This window comes from Sapajus apella, unplaced genomic scaffold (genome assembly GCF_009761245.1).
Source record: "Sapajus apella isolate SASKATOON/1434 unplaced genomic scaffold, GSC_monkey_1.0 scaffold226, whole genome shotgun sequence".
Lineage (NCBI taxonomy): Eukaryota > Metazoa > Chordata > Mammalia > Primates > Cebidae > Sapajus > Sapajus apella.
Window position 1 is genome coordinate 169,264 of NW_022437166.1, and position 18,079 is coordinate 187,342.

An 18,079-nucleotide genomic window follows, 5' to 3' on the forward strand; every position below is an offset into this window, starting at 1 on the left:
TACAGGCACGCACCACCATGCCCAGCTGATTTTTTGTATTTTTAGTAGAGACGGGGTTTCACCATGTTGACCAGGATGGTCTCGATCTCTTGACCTCGTGATCCACCCGCCTCGGCCTCCCAAAGTGCTGGGATTACAGGCGTGAGCCACCGCGCCCGGCCTACTAACAACTTTTATCCCCATCTATCAAGTCTGTCTGCTGTAATTTATCTGTTAACAAGTTTCTCCCCCCTCAAGAATATTTTTTCCATCTCTTGTACCTAGCATAATTGCATAGTTGGTGCTCACGAACAACTGCATGTTAATTTTTTTTTTTTTTTGAGATGGTGTCTTGCTCTGTTGCCCAGGCTGGAGTGCAGGGGCACAAGCTTGGCTCACTACCACCTCCACCTCTTGGGTTCAAGCAATTCTCCCACCTCAACTAACATCTCAACCAGGTTTTCTGTGTTTTGGTTAGTTAGATCTGTATGTATCTGGTTCTGTTATTTTTTTTAGTTTTCTGTGGTTGAATCTCTATGTATTTGGTTCAAATATTCTACTTAAAAGTTAAATCAAGAGTAAATTAAAGGAGGCTTAATTTCTGTTTCATTGAATTTGATTTGTATTTAAATTATGAAAATAAGTTTTCTAGGAATGATTTGTGCGTTCAAAAGCTTATTAAGGTTTCACAACTTAATTTTGCCAAGTACAATTCTGTATCAGATTTAGCTTCCTTTTAGAAAAGAGTTTTTCACAACCAAATTTAGCATTCTTATGATTTTTTTTTACATTTACAAATTTTTATTTATTCCATAAATATCTGCTTGTGAAGGTTCTGTCTTTACCACCAAGTCTACTGGTATAGCAAAAACAGACAGTTGCTAATCTCAAAAAGGATAGATCACATTCAAAGACACTCATCCAGCCATGAACAGGTCACTTATTCCAGTGTTAATTGCTCAAAGTAAAGTATGGCAAGAACCCATGAAGGAAAGTTTGGCTTTTGTGTATGGAAGAGGAATGAAGGATGCTGGATTGCAAGTCAAGGAAAGCATCCTGTGGAAGTCACGTTTGAGCTAATATCTGAAGGATGGGTGACAGGAGGAAAAAGAACGCTTTCGAGAACAACCGGTACAGAAGCCGAGGTTGAAAAGGTGGATGTGTCCAGGGAGTGGGAGAAGTACGTTTGGAAGAAAAGACACTGCATGAGATAAATGACAGAAATAATGAAGGAGATAGGGGCTACGGCAGGCTTGTAAAAACTCCGGAAAGCTGTGAAAAGTGTTGGGGCAAAAAGTCGTGCGGTGAGATGCGCATGCTAAGGGCAATTTTTACCCATAGTAGTAAATAGACCTGGGAGAAGGAAATGATGATTGGCTTTCTGTCTGGGAGAAGATCAGTTAGGCTAGTTTTTGAAAACTCTGAAAAGCAGCAGTGGCCTGAAACATAGTAGCAGTAGAGATGGGAGCTCAGATGGACGTGATAGCGGTTTCAGAGGCAAGAGAGACTTGCTGATGTGATGCTGTGGGGAAGGGATAGATGATTTCCTGATCGTGGATTTTACAGTTGGGTAAATGATGGTGCCTCACTGAGACTGAAATGCTGGATTAAGCAACGTATATGGACAGGGCATGTTTCCTACCATTTAAAGAGTTATGTTCGCCGGGCGCAGTGGCTCACGCCTGTAATCCTAGCACTTTAGGAAGCCGAGGTGGGTGGATCACCTGAGGTCAGGAGTTCAAGACCAGCCTGGACATCATGGTGAAACCCCATCTTTAAAAAAAAAAAAAAAAAGTTATGTTCTCTACTTGAAATGTGTTTTAGTTGGTTAAAAATTATTTACCTGGCATGAATGAAGCATAAAAAGTACTTACATAACTAATAAACCAATGTTATGGTCTTACCTATGAAAATAATTAAATGGCTTTTCTTTATATTTTTCTTCTTTCCTTTTAATTTATTGATACTAAAATGCAAAGGAAAGATTTCTTGTAGATGGCCTGAGTTTTTGAATGATTTTCCCATGAGACGTACACCTAAATTTTAAGAATGTTAAAGTTTATGTTTGATTTAGTGATCCTTTATCTGTTTGACTGTAAGCATAGGATTCACGAGGAGACACTTTGGGTAGGAACTCAGCTAGGACTCTCAGGATGGCTTAAGTCCAGCAGAGTAGTTCAGAGTAGTTCTACTCAGGGGCATCAGAGCTCCTTTCATGGCCAGATTTTTCAACTCGTTTCTTAAGTGAAACCCCGTAAAGAACATAAGTGCCTTGTGATATCTTTAATGTCTTAGAGATATATCAATATTTTTCTTCACCAGTAATCTTTGAAAACAAAATTTATTTAGTAAACAGACGTGGCTGTTTATCTACTGTATGCTAAGATTGTCATTAGATCTGTCAGTGCCAAAGAAAAAGATTTATTGTACCCCTTTCACAAAGAGTGAAACCTATTTCCACAGAGTGTTTGTCTAGCCCGCATTTAAATACTTCTGGGGAAGTCAGACTTGTTACCTACCCTTAGGCAGTCCCTGGGTTTCTACGGTATTGGTGCATGTTTTTTTTAAATGGCAAACAAAGTATTTTTGAAACAAACTTAGTGATGTGTTTTCTGCTGAGCTGGTACACACTAGAAGCTGGAGTGTAGGCATGCTGTTCTGTGCTTTATGCAACTCAGGGAGACAGTGTGCAATCTGACCCCCAGAAAGTTCCATCAGGACATGCTTCAACTACTCAGCAAGAGGCCATCTCCTACATTAAGATTCCTGCTCCTGAGAAAAAATATCTGCCCCACTTGACTGCACAGCTGTCATCTTCTGTGTGAGTTGGGCCACCATCTTCTAAAACCATCTCACATGGAAGTCTTATTGGGACTCTCATTTTCGGTAACGCTTGCCTCTGATGTCATCCACATGACTCGTCAAAATCTCAGGTAAGCCCCACTGTGCTCCAAAGATGGTTCTCTCTTACTTAATCCATCCTGACAGATGTAACCTGAACATCCCTTTGGATCCCAGGTAGCACTGGTTTCCCCATTTTGGAGAGAACATGATTTTTCATCTCTTGCTTGGGAGCATGGATATTTCTGCATCACCACAACCATAAATATCATTAGGGCAGATGCCACACTTTATTTCATTTCTGCATTGGATCAGATAAACTTAAAAAAAAAACTTTAAAAAGTTATTTCTAACCCTCACTTTTAAAAATTGAAATAGCTGGCTGGACCTGTTGGCTCACGCCTGTAATCCCAGCACTTTGGGAGGGCGAGGTGGGTGGATTGCTTGAGGTCAGGGGTTTGAGACCATCCTGGACAACATGGTGAAACCCTGTCTCTTAAAAAAAAAATTAAAAAAAAAAATTCAAATAGCTTGAAGAGATGCTGGGAAAAATACTTTTAAAACTAAGCTTAGTTATGTTTTTTGGAAACATAAACCTTAAGGTACTCTACAAATAACAGTGTCTTTTGCCTCACAGCGACCCAAGCATAAGTGTGCATTAAAAAGTCTAATTACAAGTTAGTTATAAATATATCTTACCAGATAATTACCTTGTTGTGAATATCCAAAATTGGAATCAATAGTATGTTGAGAAACAATTTGTGGTAACAAGAATATATAAAGCCACTTTTTGATAAGTTACTCACGTTGGAGAGTGCTAGATAGTGGTGACCACACATGCTGTCTATTGTGTGTTGTATTTTTTTTCTTAAATATCTGTGTATTTGCACTGATATAGTGCTGCTTCCTGAAGGCCCTGATGTGTTGAGTTTTGTATGCTTTGGGGTATGGACATGTCTTATATATGGCTGTCTTCTGAATGTTAGATCATCTATTGGGGTCAGATTATGTGAATAAAAGTTGAATATATTTTCAGTGAAGTCCCTGAGGAAATTAATGAAATAAGTTAATAAAGAAATACATGTTGGAAATCTGAGTTTACTTCAGAGAAATTAAACATTGTATTGGGCCGGGCGTGGTGGCTCACGCCTGTAATCCCAGCACTTTGGGAGGCCGAGGCGGGTGGATCACGAGGTCAAGAGATCGAGCCCATCCTGGTCAACATGGTGAAACCCGGTCTCTACTAAAAATACAAAAAATTAGCTGGGCATGGTGGCACACACCTGTAGTCCCAGCTACTCAGGAGGCTGAGGCAGGAGAATTTCTTGAACCCGGCAGGTGGAGGTTGCAGTGAGCCGAGATCATGCCATGGCACTCCAACCTGGGTAACAAGAGCGAAACTCTGTCTCAAAAAAAAAAAAAAAAAAATTGTACTGGGTAAGCCAGGCCATGTGATGTGTCTCAAGGGTGTCTGTAATATGCCCATTCTTTGAATGCCCAAAGCCAGTGTTATTTTGCTAAGCATGTGAGATCAGGATATATGCTGTCAAATTACTGTTTCTTCAGGAATGTGGATGCCCTGCCTTAGAATGAGAGATTTTGTGTGCATGTTTGTTCTTAGTGTGACATTAAGTGCTGAAAACAGGGTAGTCACTTATCTTCTCAGTTTCTCATTGGTTTTGCTCCCTTTTTTTTTAATTAAAAAAAGAGACAGAGTCTCGCTATGTTGCCCAGGCTGGAGTGCAGTGGCTATTCACAGGCGCGGTCCCACTACTGATCAGCACGGGAGTTTTGACCTGCTCCTTTTTCCGACCTGGGCTGGTTCACCTCTTCTTAGGCAACCTGGTGGTCCCCTACTTCCAGGAGATCACCATATTGATGCTGAACTTAGTGGGGACACCCGATCGGCATAGCGCACTCCAGCCCAGAACTCAAGGGCTCAAGCGATCCTCCCACCTCAGCCTCCTGAGTAGCTGGGACTATGGACAGGTATCACCGCGCCCTGCTTTTTTTTTTTTTAGCAGCTCTAGATGTAGATGTGGTGAACATGATGGTCTGTGTGTTTTGAAGCTTCCTTTGTGCCTTTGTTCCCCTTTTCTGGAGAGTAGGTGTGTGGTCATGTGTTTTGTGTTACCTTAAGAAAAAGGGAAAAGTAACAGTGTATTGGGAAAGTAGAGTGGTTAACACTGCTCAATTTTTTTTTTTTTTTTTTTTTGAGGCAGTCTTACTCTGACGCCCAGGCTGGAGTGCAGTGGCACGATCTCGGCTCACTGCAACCTCCACCTCCCGGGTTCAAGTGATTCTTCTTCCTCAGCCTCCCAAGTAGATGAGACTACAGGTGCGTGCCATCACACCTGGCTAATTTTTGTATTTTCAGTAGAAACGGGGATTCACAGTGATAGCCAGGATGGTCTCAATCTCTTGCCCTCATCATCCTCCCACGTCAGCCTCTAAAGTGTTGGGATTACAGGCCTGAGCCACTGCGCCAGGCCAACACTAATCAAATGCTTATGTTTAGAGATTATTATGTATTTCATTATTATCATTACAGTAAATGGAATTTTGTAAGGACTCATTTGGCCAGCTTGTCTCTAGGAAGTCTGATAGTAGCTACAGCTGTCTCTTGTGTCTCTTCAGAAAACTAAAGAAACAAAAATCCAGTCCTAAACACCAGAAACTATGACATGCTTATATTACAAATGAATCTGTCTAGAGTACTTTTAAATAAGTTTAATTTACAACATTCAAGTTGCAGACAAACTTTGGTGTAAATCATTTCTTAGCCAGCTTTGCCTGTATTTGCATTAAATCAGGTAAACCAAAAGTTAAGTATTTCTGTTGCTCTTCTACCTGTGGGTAGACCTATTAATCCATAGGATTCTAGTTTGAAAAGTAAACAATAGAAAGGTGTACTTTAATTTTCACCCTTTGTTCGCTGTTAGCCTTTTTGTTTTGTTTTTTTTTTTTTTTTAGAGAAACACACTCAGCATGATAGCAGCAGGAGCAGGAGTCATAAGATCTAACAATTATTGAGCACTGGCTATCAGCATCCTAAATTTTTTATGCATGATCTTTTTCATTCATCACAATTCTTTGACAGAGGAATGTAGATGTAATTATTACCCTCAGGATTCAGATGAGGAAATAAGAGACCCAGAGAAACAACCAGCTACTAGAACTCAAAATATTAAGTTTGTCCCTAGGGCTGTGCTTCTGACCACTGCCAGACTACCCACCATAGACATGACCCATTCACTAAACAAATACTAAGTAAAACTTTCCTGTAAGCAGAACTCTCCCTATCAGGCATATCAAGGGAAAGACGGGGACACCAAAGGAAGTATGTCAGGACAGGGTTCTGCTTTTCAGAAACAAATTACAACTCACCTATTGAACAGCTTTTTTTAGCTAATATTTGACCACATAAGTTAGACCTTCTCTTCTGTGATGGTCAGGAATGGAGACTGGTGTTTTGTGGAGTGAGGGGCTTGCAGAGGTTGTGTTAGTACATGAACTGACTTACTGGGACTTGTGTACCCTTAAATAGGGGAGTTCAACAAGGCACTAAAGCAGAATGCTGGCAGACTGAGACCCAGTGGTAAAGTGAAACCTTGAACAAATCCTACCAAGGATGAAATTTTAACCATCCTCTCATTGAAAAAGACAGCATGTGGAAGGGAGGTGGTCTTTCATGTGGCGGGAGATATTCTAGAAAAGGAAAAGAGTGTGCATAGACTCTTACCATTCTGCTGGTCCTGTGTGGTAGGCAGTGGGGGGCTCCCATCTCTTGAAGCCTTCTTTAACTTCACTGAATGCACTGAGCCCTGTTCAAGGACTCATATGAAGCCTACTTTTGAAGAGATTTGAAATAGTATACTCATAAGTGTTTGGGAAATTTAGTTTTGCTTTGGGTAGGGCCAATGCCTTGAGAACAGGTCTATTGTTTTACGAAATAATAGGTTATTGTTATTTTACATAATGTAGAAATTCAAGGTTTTGCCTCAGACTTTGCATTGGGGTGATATTAAGGGGTTCATAACATGTGATATGAGCTAAGTAAGGGCAACAATTGAATTGCTGATGGCTAATCTAATCTAGAAATTTGTCCAAGATCAAGCGTAATACATACACTCTGGAAGGTATTATTTCTTTGTTGTTTTGTAAGAAGTAGGAGGAGCCACATGTACTGGAGGAAAGTGAGAGGAAGACCTTCTGTCTCCTTTAACTGTGTTTGAGATGGGGTCTCCAGTGTGCCTAGTTTCTTTTATCAGGGTGCCTAAGCAAGTTATGAAATTGACAGATCTTACATTGAGGGTCTGTTTTCTGTTTCTTCCTATCTGTGGATAAGGATAGTTTTGAAACTAATAATAGAGAATTGAAGTCATGCATGCTACCAGCTGAATTTTAACTGACTTATCTTCCGTGTTTACTATTAGTATTATTATTATCGTTGTTATTTTTCTCATGACATTGCGAGAGTTTCAGCAAAATAATAGTGGATAGCAATCTGGACTAGTATATCAGTATTTTGGCTCCTTTTTTTGTCTCATCTGTTGAATATCACTATCAGCTAGCCTGCATTGGGAACCATTTCTTGACACCTACACCTGGTACCAGGCTCTGGAACTGCAAAGATGGATGTAATATGGTTCCAGTTCTAAAATTCGCCAGTGACTCACAACCAGAAAGAACAAGTGGAGAACCGGCAAGTGAGAAATTGCAGTGAAAATTGGAGGAGAAGAATGTGGGAAAGGATAAATGTATACTGAGGCAAAAAAAAGCAGTTCAAGTACAGGACTTGAAGTATAAAAGTGTGGGGCGTATCTGAGAACAGGGTAGGACAAGAAGTGGAGTGTGACAGGAGAATATAGTTTGGGACTGTTGTGTAGAGTTGGGATGATAAGAGATGTTGGCCTTAGAAACATGGATGTGTAGGCTGTTATGAGCCATCAAATGTCTTGGAGCAGGGTCATAATATGAGCAGCTCTGTGTTTTAGAGAGAATACTGCTAACCTTTTGGAAAGTTTAAGCTTGAAAAATGACAACGTGTTCAGCAAAGTGCAGTACAAAGCTGGAATTTGGTACCCTCTTTGATAGAATACATTTTCCCTTTTTTTTTTTTTTTTTTTGGAAAGAAAGAGTTTCGCTCTTGTTACCCAGGCTGGAGTGCAATGGCGCGATCTCGGCTCACCGCAACCTCTGCCTCCTGGGTTCAGGCAATTCTCCTGCCTCAGCCTCCTGAGTAGCTGGGATTACAGGCACGCGCCACCATGCCCAGCTAATGTTTTTGTATTTTTAGTAGAGACGGGGTTTCACCGTGTTGACCAGGATGGTCTCGATCTCTTGACCTCGTGATCCACCCGCCTCGGCCTCCCAAAGTGCTGGGATTACAGGCTTGAGCCACTGCGCCCGGGCCATTTTCCCTTTTTAAAAAGAGAATTTTCAGCCCAGAATGTATGATCTGCCTTCCTATACATGGTTAAGAAATAATGGAAAGGTGAGAACATTTATTTTTCCACAAATCTAATTCACTTAGACAATGTTTAAAATTTCCTAATCGTGTTTTACTAATTGGTACTTACTGAAACTCTTTAAAGAGTAGACATCTTTAGAAGGGAAGAAGTTCTTTTTCTCTCAAAAACATTAAAGATGGATTCCATTCAACTGGGAGCTGAATGGAGATATATGTAAAATAATTTTGGACAAATGATTACTATAATGAGAACAAAAGCTTATATAAATTAGTAAAAATTAAATAATTCAATAGCAAAATAAGCAGAAGACATGACTAGGCAATTCAAAAAGTAGTACACTAAACATATATAAAACCATGTTACCTGAATAGTTACTAAAATGCATGTTAATATAATGAGATGCCAGTTTTTCACATACCAAAATGGGAAATATTTCTTAAAATGACACGTTCTATTATACTATTTATAAATGGTAAGTGTAGGGAAACAAGAGCTTTCTAATATCATTACTGGAAGTATAATTTGATGTCATATTTGTATATGGCAGTTTTTGCACTGAGCATCAGTGGCCTCTGAAATGTGCTGTATTTCTTAATATAGCAATTTTAACAAATAAATTATTTTTTAACATAATGAAGCAGTGTCATTACTCTGGTGTAAATACCCGAGGTTTGTCATCTCATGCCAAAGAAATAGAGTACATGGACACATAAAAAGTTGGTTTAGGAGCAGAGATTTAATCGGTAAAAGACAGTGAAAGAAAAATAGCTCTCTCTCCTGAGAAAGAGTGGGTCCCCCGAGTTGGACTTCCAGCCCGCAGTGAAGCACACTGAGTTTTACAGATTGGCTTTCAGGAGGTGGTGTCTGATTTACATAGGGCCCAAAGATTGGCTGGACCAGGTGTGAACATTTACACAGCACAGGAGGAAGCTGGCTGCCCCACGCTTATCTTCTGTTTTGGAAATGGAGCATTTGCTAGCACCCTGTTGCCTGCTTCTAAAACCTATATATATATTTAAAAAATTGCCAGGCGCAGTGGCTCACACCTGTAATCTTAGCACTTTGGGAGGCCGAGGTGGGTGGATCACCTGAGGTCAGGAGTTCAAGACCAGGCTGGCCATCATGGAGAAATCCCAACTTTAAAAAAAAAAATTAAGATAAAAATTAAAAATTTTTGGGAAAGAAGATGAAGATAGAAACACAATCCAATAAAACCTGTGAGATACAGCAAATATAGTACTAAGAAGGCAGTTTATAGCCTAAATGCCTCCATCAACAAAGTAGAAAGCTTACATATTAAAGACCTGGCATCACACTTCAAGGAACTGGAAAATTAATAGCAAACCAAGTTCCAAGTTAGAAGAAGAAAAAAATAACAAAAATCAGAACAGCCGGGTGCGGTGGCTCACGCCTGTAATCCCAGCACTTTGGGAGGCTGAGGCGGGTGGATCACGAGGTCAAGAGATCGAGACCATCCTGGTCAACACGGTGAAACCCCGTCTCTACTAAAACTACAAAAAATGAGCTGGGCATGGTGGCGCGTGCCTGTAATCCCAGCTACTCAGGAGGCTGAGGCAGAATTGCCTGAACCCGGGAGGCGGAGGTTGCGGTGAGCCGAGATCGCGCCATTGCACTCCAGCCTGGGTAACAAGAGCGAAACTCCGTCTCAAAAAAAAAAAAATCAGAACAGGACTAAATGAAATAAAGACCAAACATCATAAAAATAATCAACAGAATCAAGAGTTGGTTTTTCAAAAAGACAAAATTGATAAATTGCTACCTAGAGGAACCACAAACAGAAGAGAGATCTAAATAAACAGAATCAGAAATGAAAGAATAGACATTACAATGGATACAGCAGTAACACAAAAGATCATAAGAAAGGATTATAAACAACTAGACACTCCCAAACCTGAAAACTTAGAAAGAATGAACAAATTCACAGAAACATACAACCTCCAAAGATAGAGACAGGAAGAAACAGAGTACCTGAACAAACTAATGAGTACCATCATTGAGTTTATCATAAAAAATGTCATGACAGCCGGGCCCGGTGGCTCACGCCTGTAATCCCAGCACTTTGGGAGGCCGAGGCGGGTGGATCACGAGGTCAAGAGATCGAGACCATCCTGGTCAAAATGGTGAAACCCCGTCTCTACTAAAAAATACAAAAATTCAGCTGGGCATGGTGGCGTGTGCCTGTAATCCTAGCTACTCAGGAGGCTGAGGCAGGAGAATTGCCTGAACCCAGGAGGCGGAGGTTGCGGTAAGCCGAGATCAGGCCATTGCACTCCAGCCTGGGTAACAAGAGTGAAACTCCGTCTCAAAAAAAAAAAAAAAAAAAAAAAAGAAAAAATGTCATGACAAAGAAAAGCTCATGAGTAGATAAATGCAAAGCCAAATTCTACCAAATGTACCAAGAATAATCATCCTCCTGAAACTCTTCTCAAAAATTGAGGATAATGAAATTCTAAGTCACTCTCAGGTCAGTATCATCCTGATACCAAAGCTAGCCAAAGACATGACAAAGAAAACTATTATAAATTATTATATAGATATATGAGACTCAAACTAAAAAGTTTTGGCACAGCAAAATCATCATCATCATCATCATCATCATCATCAACAGGGCAGGAAACCTACAGAATAAAAGAACATATTTGCAAACTATGTGCCAACATGGAAGTGATGTTCAGAATTTACAAATAACTCTAAAATATCATCATGATAATTATGAATCTCATTGAAAAGTGGGCAAATAACATTACTAAGCATTTTTCAATAAAGACATACAAATAGCCAACATGCATATGAAAAAAATGCTCAATCTCAACTAAAATACAACTACCATTTGATTCAGAGATCTCATTATTGGGTATCTACCCAAGGAAAAAATAGTTTACTATATGAAAATGATACCTATACTGGCATGTTTATTGTATGCTCACAGCAGCAAACCATATATACAAGAAAAGCTTAAGATTTAAAATATATAGGAAATTCAAAGCAAAGGCAAGTAAAAGAATAACAATTATAATCCATCTGAAAAACAGTCAACAGGCTGAAAAAATATTTTGCCAACAAATATATACAAGTGACCAACAGGTATATAAAAAAGTGCTTGGCCGGGCGCGGTGGCTCACGCCTATAATTCCAGCACTTTGGGACGCCGAGGCGGGTATCACGAGGTCAAGAGATCGAGACCATCCTGGTCAACATGATGAAACCCCAACTCTACTAAAAATACAAAAAATTAGCTGGGCATGGTGGTGCGTGCCTGTAATCCCAGCTACTCAGGAGGCTGAGGCAGGAGAATTGCCTGAACCCAGGAGGCGGAGGTTGCGGTGAGCCGAGATCGCGCCATTGCACTCCAGCCTGGGTAACAAGAGCGAAACTCCGTCTCAAAAAAAAAAAAAAAAAAAAGGTGCTCAATATCACCTACCAACAGGCAATTGCAAATGAAAACAATCATGAGCTATCACTTCAAATGTTAGGACTGCTAATATAAACAAAAAAGAGAGAGAAATAAGTAACATGTGTCATTGATATTCCTGAGATTTCTGAAACAAATCTTAATATCATCACTTCTCTCACACATTTCAGACGTGATGGGTAAAGACCGCTTAAGAAATGATCTGGCTGTGCGTGGTGGCTCATGCCTGTAATCCAAGCACTTTGGAGGCCGTGGCGGGCGGATCACCTGAGGCTGGGAGTTCAAGAAATGATCTAACATGTAGTTTCTGAAAAATACTAAGAGATATTCTTATATATCCCTGAATCAATGGAAGAGCAGGCATATCATGCAGTACCTTATAAGCCATAGAGGACATTAGCTCTCATGGTACCCTCAAAGGAGTATCACTGAATAGGAAGTAGAGTCCTTAGAGAATTCAAAGGTAGAGTGACAAAAAAATGCTCCTATTTGAGAGTAAAGAAAAAAAATGGCTTTTTTAGAAAACCTTTTCACTGAAGGAGAACATCCCATACCACCTTTTAAGGTCTGGAATTTTTTTTTTTTTTTTTTAAAGATGGGGTTTCACCATGATGGCCAGGCTGGTCTTGAACTCCTGACCTCAGGTGATCCACCCACCTTGGCCTCCCCAAGTGCTAGGATTACAGGCATTAGCCACTGTGCCCGGCCAGCTCTGGAATTCTTTTTGACCTTTGTACCTCTCATCTTGTGTTATCTGCTTCATTCATGCTTACCTACCTGAGTGTTTGATTACTGTCTCATGTCTCTTCACAGTCCAGGGCTCTTTTATTTGCTCAAAGCAGATCAGATCAGGGTGAGAGAGAGCAAGGCCTGTTTTGTTAGAGAAAAGTAACATGACTTGCTGGGATTCTCCGGTTATCAACCTAGTACTATGTTCAGTAGAGAGGACAGAGAATTAGGAAAGAATCAAGAAAGTTAATTTCAAAATACTGTTTTCTGGCAGAACTTTTAGAATATTTAGAACATATTTCACATTTCTGGGTCCTTACCTCTATTATTCAATACTATTGAATTTAAAATTGGTGCCAGATATTGGATTTTAATATTTGGGCAACAATATTTAATGCCGTTGAATTTCTAGGATTATTATTAATCTAGAGTGAAGGATACAGATTAGCTCAAGAAAGGGAAGGTTCCCGTTTAGATAAAACATCTTGAAGATTTTTTTTCTCTTTTTGTTTTTTTTATTGAGATGGAGTCTTGCTCATTGCAACCTCCGCCTCCTGGGTTCAAGCGATTCTTCCGCCTCAGCCTCCCGAATAGCTGGGACCACAGGCACATGCCACCACGCCCGGCTAATTTTTTTGTATTTTTAGTAGAGACGGGGTTTCACCGTGTTGGCCAGGATGGTCTCGATCTCTTGACCTCGTGATCCGCCCGCCTCGGCCTCCCAAAGTGCTGGGATTACAGGCGTGAGCTAAAGATTTTCTTTTCTGTTCAAATAACCCTTCAAGTTTTCCTTAAAAATATTGATCTAAAAATAATTTATGCATAGCAAAAACTCCCAAAATCATTCAACAAAGGGAGAAAATAGAAGCCTTAGGGTATATTAGGAAATCTGGGGAAAATTTATTCTCACCAAGAGCAGGTTTCTGTAGTTCTCTAACATTGCGCCTCTATACAAATTTCACTGAGCAGGATTCAGACATTCCCACTTCTCCTGAGAGAATTCTATGGCCACAGTCATGAATGATAAGACTGCCTAAAAAAACCCAAACACCCCAAGTGGCCATGGGCAGAACTGTTAATTTTACTCTAGGTGTTTGAGAGTTAAAAGAGCTGGCTCTGTTTTACATGGGTGACTGGAATTATCCAATAAAATACCGTTTAACAGAGAAAGATTATCTAACATATTCCCTCATTATGAGGAAAGAGGATGAAGTAAGAATCACAAAGCCAGAGTAGGTACTATAGTTTTCTGAAAGATACAGCATAAAATTAGGCATAAACACAAGTGTATAGTTTTGAGTGCTATATTTACATTACACAGAGTAAGTTGAGTACAGTTCTCATATGGAGAAGTCACAGTAAGTCAGAAGGTACCGCTCACATTTTAACGTTCCATCAATCAACTGGAGATTTTGTTAAAATATGTATTCCAATTCAAGAGATCTTGGATGAGACGTGAGTTACTCCCCTGCTAGCAAACCCACGAACGATGTCAATGATTCTAGCTTACGAAAAATACTTTGTAAAACATCTAGTAAGTGATAGAACCTGGGTTTTATCCCAGTGTATGTGACCGGTAAACAAAGATGACAGCCTTCATTTTCCAAAGCAAGGTATAAACAAAGAGAAACTATTAAGAAAAGACATGTAAGACAAACGGATGTGCTGTGGTTAAGAACGGGTTGAGGTAAACGTCTGCTTCAGCATGACTCAGTGAGCTTGGAGTGCAGGTGCACAATTCTGCTCATCATGTAACCTGGTTGTGGAAGCTCATACTTGGCTCTGAGTCGTAATTGTGTGTAAGGAATACACAGACAGGTGGACATGCAAAACTGCCCGCAATTCCTCGAGTGTTTTCCCAGCAACCCACCATTTGGCCACACACTCCCATCAGATCTCAGCTTGGGTTGGTAGCTGACACTTAGTGTGACAAAGGAGCTTACAGATTAAATGTGATTAAAAAAAAAAAGTAACTTTAAGGCCGGGTGTGGTGGCTCATACCTGTAATCCAAGCACTTTGGAGGCCAAGGCGGGTGGATCACCTGAGGTCGGGAGTTCAAGACCAGCCTGACCAACATGGTGAAAACCTGTCTTAAAAAAAAGTAACTTTATAGTGAAGAAATCCTTCAGAAAACATGTTAACAAAGTAAATAAAATTAATAGAACAGGTTGGTATCAGGTGCTGATACATATAGAAGTATGCAGCATGACTTCTGTGAGATTACTGGCCAAAAAATGTAAATCGTAATATGAATCTAATCATAAACAATGTGTTTTATGTAAATTTCAAGCAACATATGTTGCCCATGTTTTGTAATTTCTAATAGTGTATTTAAATACGCTCTCAGAATTCTAGAAGGCATATTTCTTTGAATTCCTTTACATATCATTCTAAATTATTCCCAGCTATTAATTCTACCCTTTTTAAGTGCACGTTAAAAAATTACATTCTTCACAGAGCTGATGGGGCATTCAGATGGAACCTAAACGATGTACTTTTCTCCTCACTGATACTGAGGACCCAGCACCATCTCCAATAAGAATGTTTTATATCCCCACCTGCCCAGGCTGATCTGTAAACAAAGGGAATACTTTCAATATTTCAGGGTATGAATTCAAGGTGAGTATTGTGATACAGAAGAAGTCTGCATGGAGATAATAAAGCTAAGGCTCTGATATATAGGGGAGAATTATCTTAAAGAGGTCTTAGCTGGGCATGGTGGCTCATGCCAGTAATCTCAGCACTTTGGGAGGCTGAGGCAGGCAAATCACTTAAGGTCGGGAGTTCAAGACCAGCCTGACCAACATGGAGGAAACCCCATTTCTGCTAAAAATACAAAATTAGCCAGGTGTGGTGGTGCATGCCTGTAATCCCAGCTACTCAGGAGGCTGAGGCAGAAGAATCGTTTGAAACCGGGAGGCAAAAGTTGTCGTGAGCTGAGATCATGCCATTGCACTCCAGCCTGGGCAACAAGAGTGAAACTCTGTCTCAAAATTAAAAAAAAAAAAAAAAAAAGTCCTTTCACTGTCATGAGAATAAAAGGAAAAAAGTAGTTGAAATCATCTTAGGCAAAAGCATCAGAAGTTGAACTATAAATGATTGCAATTTTAAACACGTTCCATGTTAGAAGAAAATATGGACACAGTTTTGACCTGGGACACACTTATCTGAGAATCAACCATTTTTTCTCTCTTCTCTGATTATTTCTCAGGAGAGATTATCTGAACAAATCACCACCTTCATCTTGAGAATGCGTCTTTAAAGGCAGCAGGACAGACACTCTGAAGAAATCAAACTACTCCCGCAGGACCTGGAAGGCACCCCAAATACTATGAGTGCCCCAACTGCAAAAGTGGGAAAGGGAGAACACGCACCCCTACTGCAGAAGCTGAAAGTCTGTTTGTGGGAGAAGTTCCTGACTACCTGGAGCTGAGTCAAGTTAGAGAGCCAGGCTGAGTGAAATAGAAGAGTGGAAGAGACAGCAGGGAGGCCCTGAGAGCTCGCTGAATCCGCAAATGGCCCATTCCTGCCTGGCACCTGAGGGATCCATTAAGAGGGAGGACAGAGAAGAAGGGGGTAAAACTCCAAAGGGAGAAGCCCTTCCCTTAGCTGAACTTCATAACAATTTGAACGAGGCGAGAAGCTTCCTGGCCAGAACTCTGGGGAAGGCATAAATCTGGCTTGCAGACTTTACAGGCCGGGAAGACAAAGAGCCCTTTTCCTTCCCAACTGAGAAGCAGAAAGCCTTGGGCAATTTTCTTTTCTTTTTTTTTTTTTTGAGATGGAGTTTCGCTCTTGTTACCCAGGCTGGAGTGCAATGGCACGATCTCGGCTCACCGCAACCTCCGCCTCCGCCTCCTGGGTTCAGGCAATTCTCCTGCCTCAGCCTCCTGAGTAGCTGGGATTACAGGCACGCGCCACCATGCCCAGCTAATTTTTTTGTAGTTTTAGTAGAGACGGGGTTTCACCGTGTTGATCAGGATGGTCTCGATCTCTTGACCTCGTGATCCACCCGCCTTGTCCTCCCAAAGTGCTGGGATTATAGGCGTGAGCCAGCGCGGCCTTGGGCAATTTTCAAGCCCAACTTGCCCTCCACCTGGAAACAGTCTAGAGGTTGCTGTGGGGGCATAGTGGGAGTGAGACCAACCCTTTGGTTTGCATGGAAGCTGAGTGAGGTCTGTGACTGCCAGCTTTCCCCCACTTCCCTGATACCTGAATGACTCAGCAGAGACAGCCATAATCCTCCTAGGTACACAACTCCTAGGAATCTCACCCCCATTCCCCACAGCAGCAGCAGCAAGACCCACCCGAGGAGAATCTAAACTCAGACACACCTAGAAGCCCCCACCAACCAATGGTCCTTCCCTAGCCACCCGGGTAGTGGAAGACAAAGGACATATAATCTTGGGAGTCCTAAGGCCCCACCCACTGCTGGTTCCTCTCCACACTACTACAGCTGATGCTTTCTGGAAAGCACTATCTCCTGGCAGGAGGTCAATCAGCACAAAAATAAACCATTACACCAACAAAGCTAAGGACCCCCATGGAGTCCATTGCACCCTTAGCCACCTTCACCGTAACAGGCACTGTTATCCATGGCTGAGAGACCCATAAATGGTTCACATCACAGGACTCTGTGCAGACATCCCCGAGTAACAGCCTAGAGCTGGGAAGACCCTGGGGACTAGACCCAGAAGAGAGACAACCAACAACCAATCACTGCAGTTTGGCTCACAGGAAGCCACATCCACAGGAAAAGGGGGAGAGTACTACATCAAGGGAACACCCCGTGGGACAAAAAATCTGAACAGCTTTAGGTCCTAGACCTTCCCTCTGACAGAGCATACTCAAATGAGAAACAACCAGAAAAACAAAGCTGACAGTATGAGAAAACAAGTTTTGTCAACATCCCCCTAGAAAACACACTAGTTCACCTGCAATGGATCCAGACAAAAAAGAAATCCCTAATTTATCTGAAAAAAGAATTCAGGAGGTTAATTACTAAGCTAATCAAGGAGGGACCAGAGAAAGGCAAAGCCTAAGGTAAGAAAATCTAAAAAATCATACAATAAGTGAAGAGAAAAATATTCAACAAAATAGATAGCTTTAAGAAAAAACAATAAAAAATTCAGGAAATTTTGGACACACTTTTACAAATGCAAGATGCTCTGAAAGAATCTCAGCAATACAAGCTAACAAGTTGAAGAAAGAAATTCAGAGCTCAAAGACAGGGTATTTCCATTAACCAAATCCAACGAAGATAACAAAGAAAGAATAAGAAAATATGAACAATGCTTATACCCATTACTGGAGATAGTAAAATAAAAAATAAAATAAAAAAAAGAAAATATGAACAAAGCTTCCAAAAAGTCTGGAATTATATTAAATGACCAAACCTAAGAATAATTGGTATTACCGAGAAGAAGACAATTCCAAAAGGTTGAAAAACATATTTCAGGGAATAATCAAGGAAAACTTCTCTGGCCTTGTTAGTGACCTAGACATGCAAATACAAGAAGCGCAAAGAACACCTGGGAAATTCATTGCAAAAATATCTTCACCTAAGCACATTGTCATCAGGTTATACAAAGTTAAGACAAAGAAGCCGGGCGCGGTGGCTCA

The 18,079-nt window shown here is 40.7% G+C and overlaps 1 protein-coding gene and 1 pseudogene across 1 annotated transcript in view; one reads left to right on the top strand and one right to left on the bottom strand.

The window, feature by feature from the left end:
* LOC116544668 (zinc finger protein 724-like) overlaps positions 1–13,987 on the bottom strand; it is a 133,887-nt gene extending 119,900 nt beyond the window's left edge. The window contains 2 exon segments of the mRNA XM_032271205.1: positions 13,367–13,489; positions 13,967–13,987. Of these exon segments, the coding sequence (XP_032127096.1) occupies positions 13,367–13,489; positions 13,967–13,987 (144 nt within the window).
* The window catches only part of LOC116544661, a 383,530-nt pseudogene that overhangs the window by 146,170 nt on the left and 219,281 nt on the right, over positions 1–18,079 (top strand).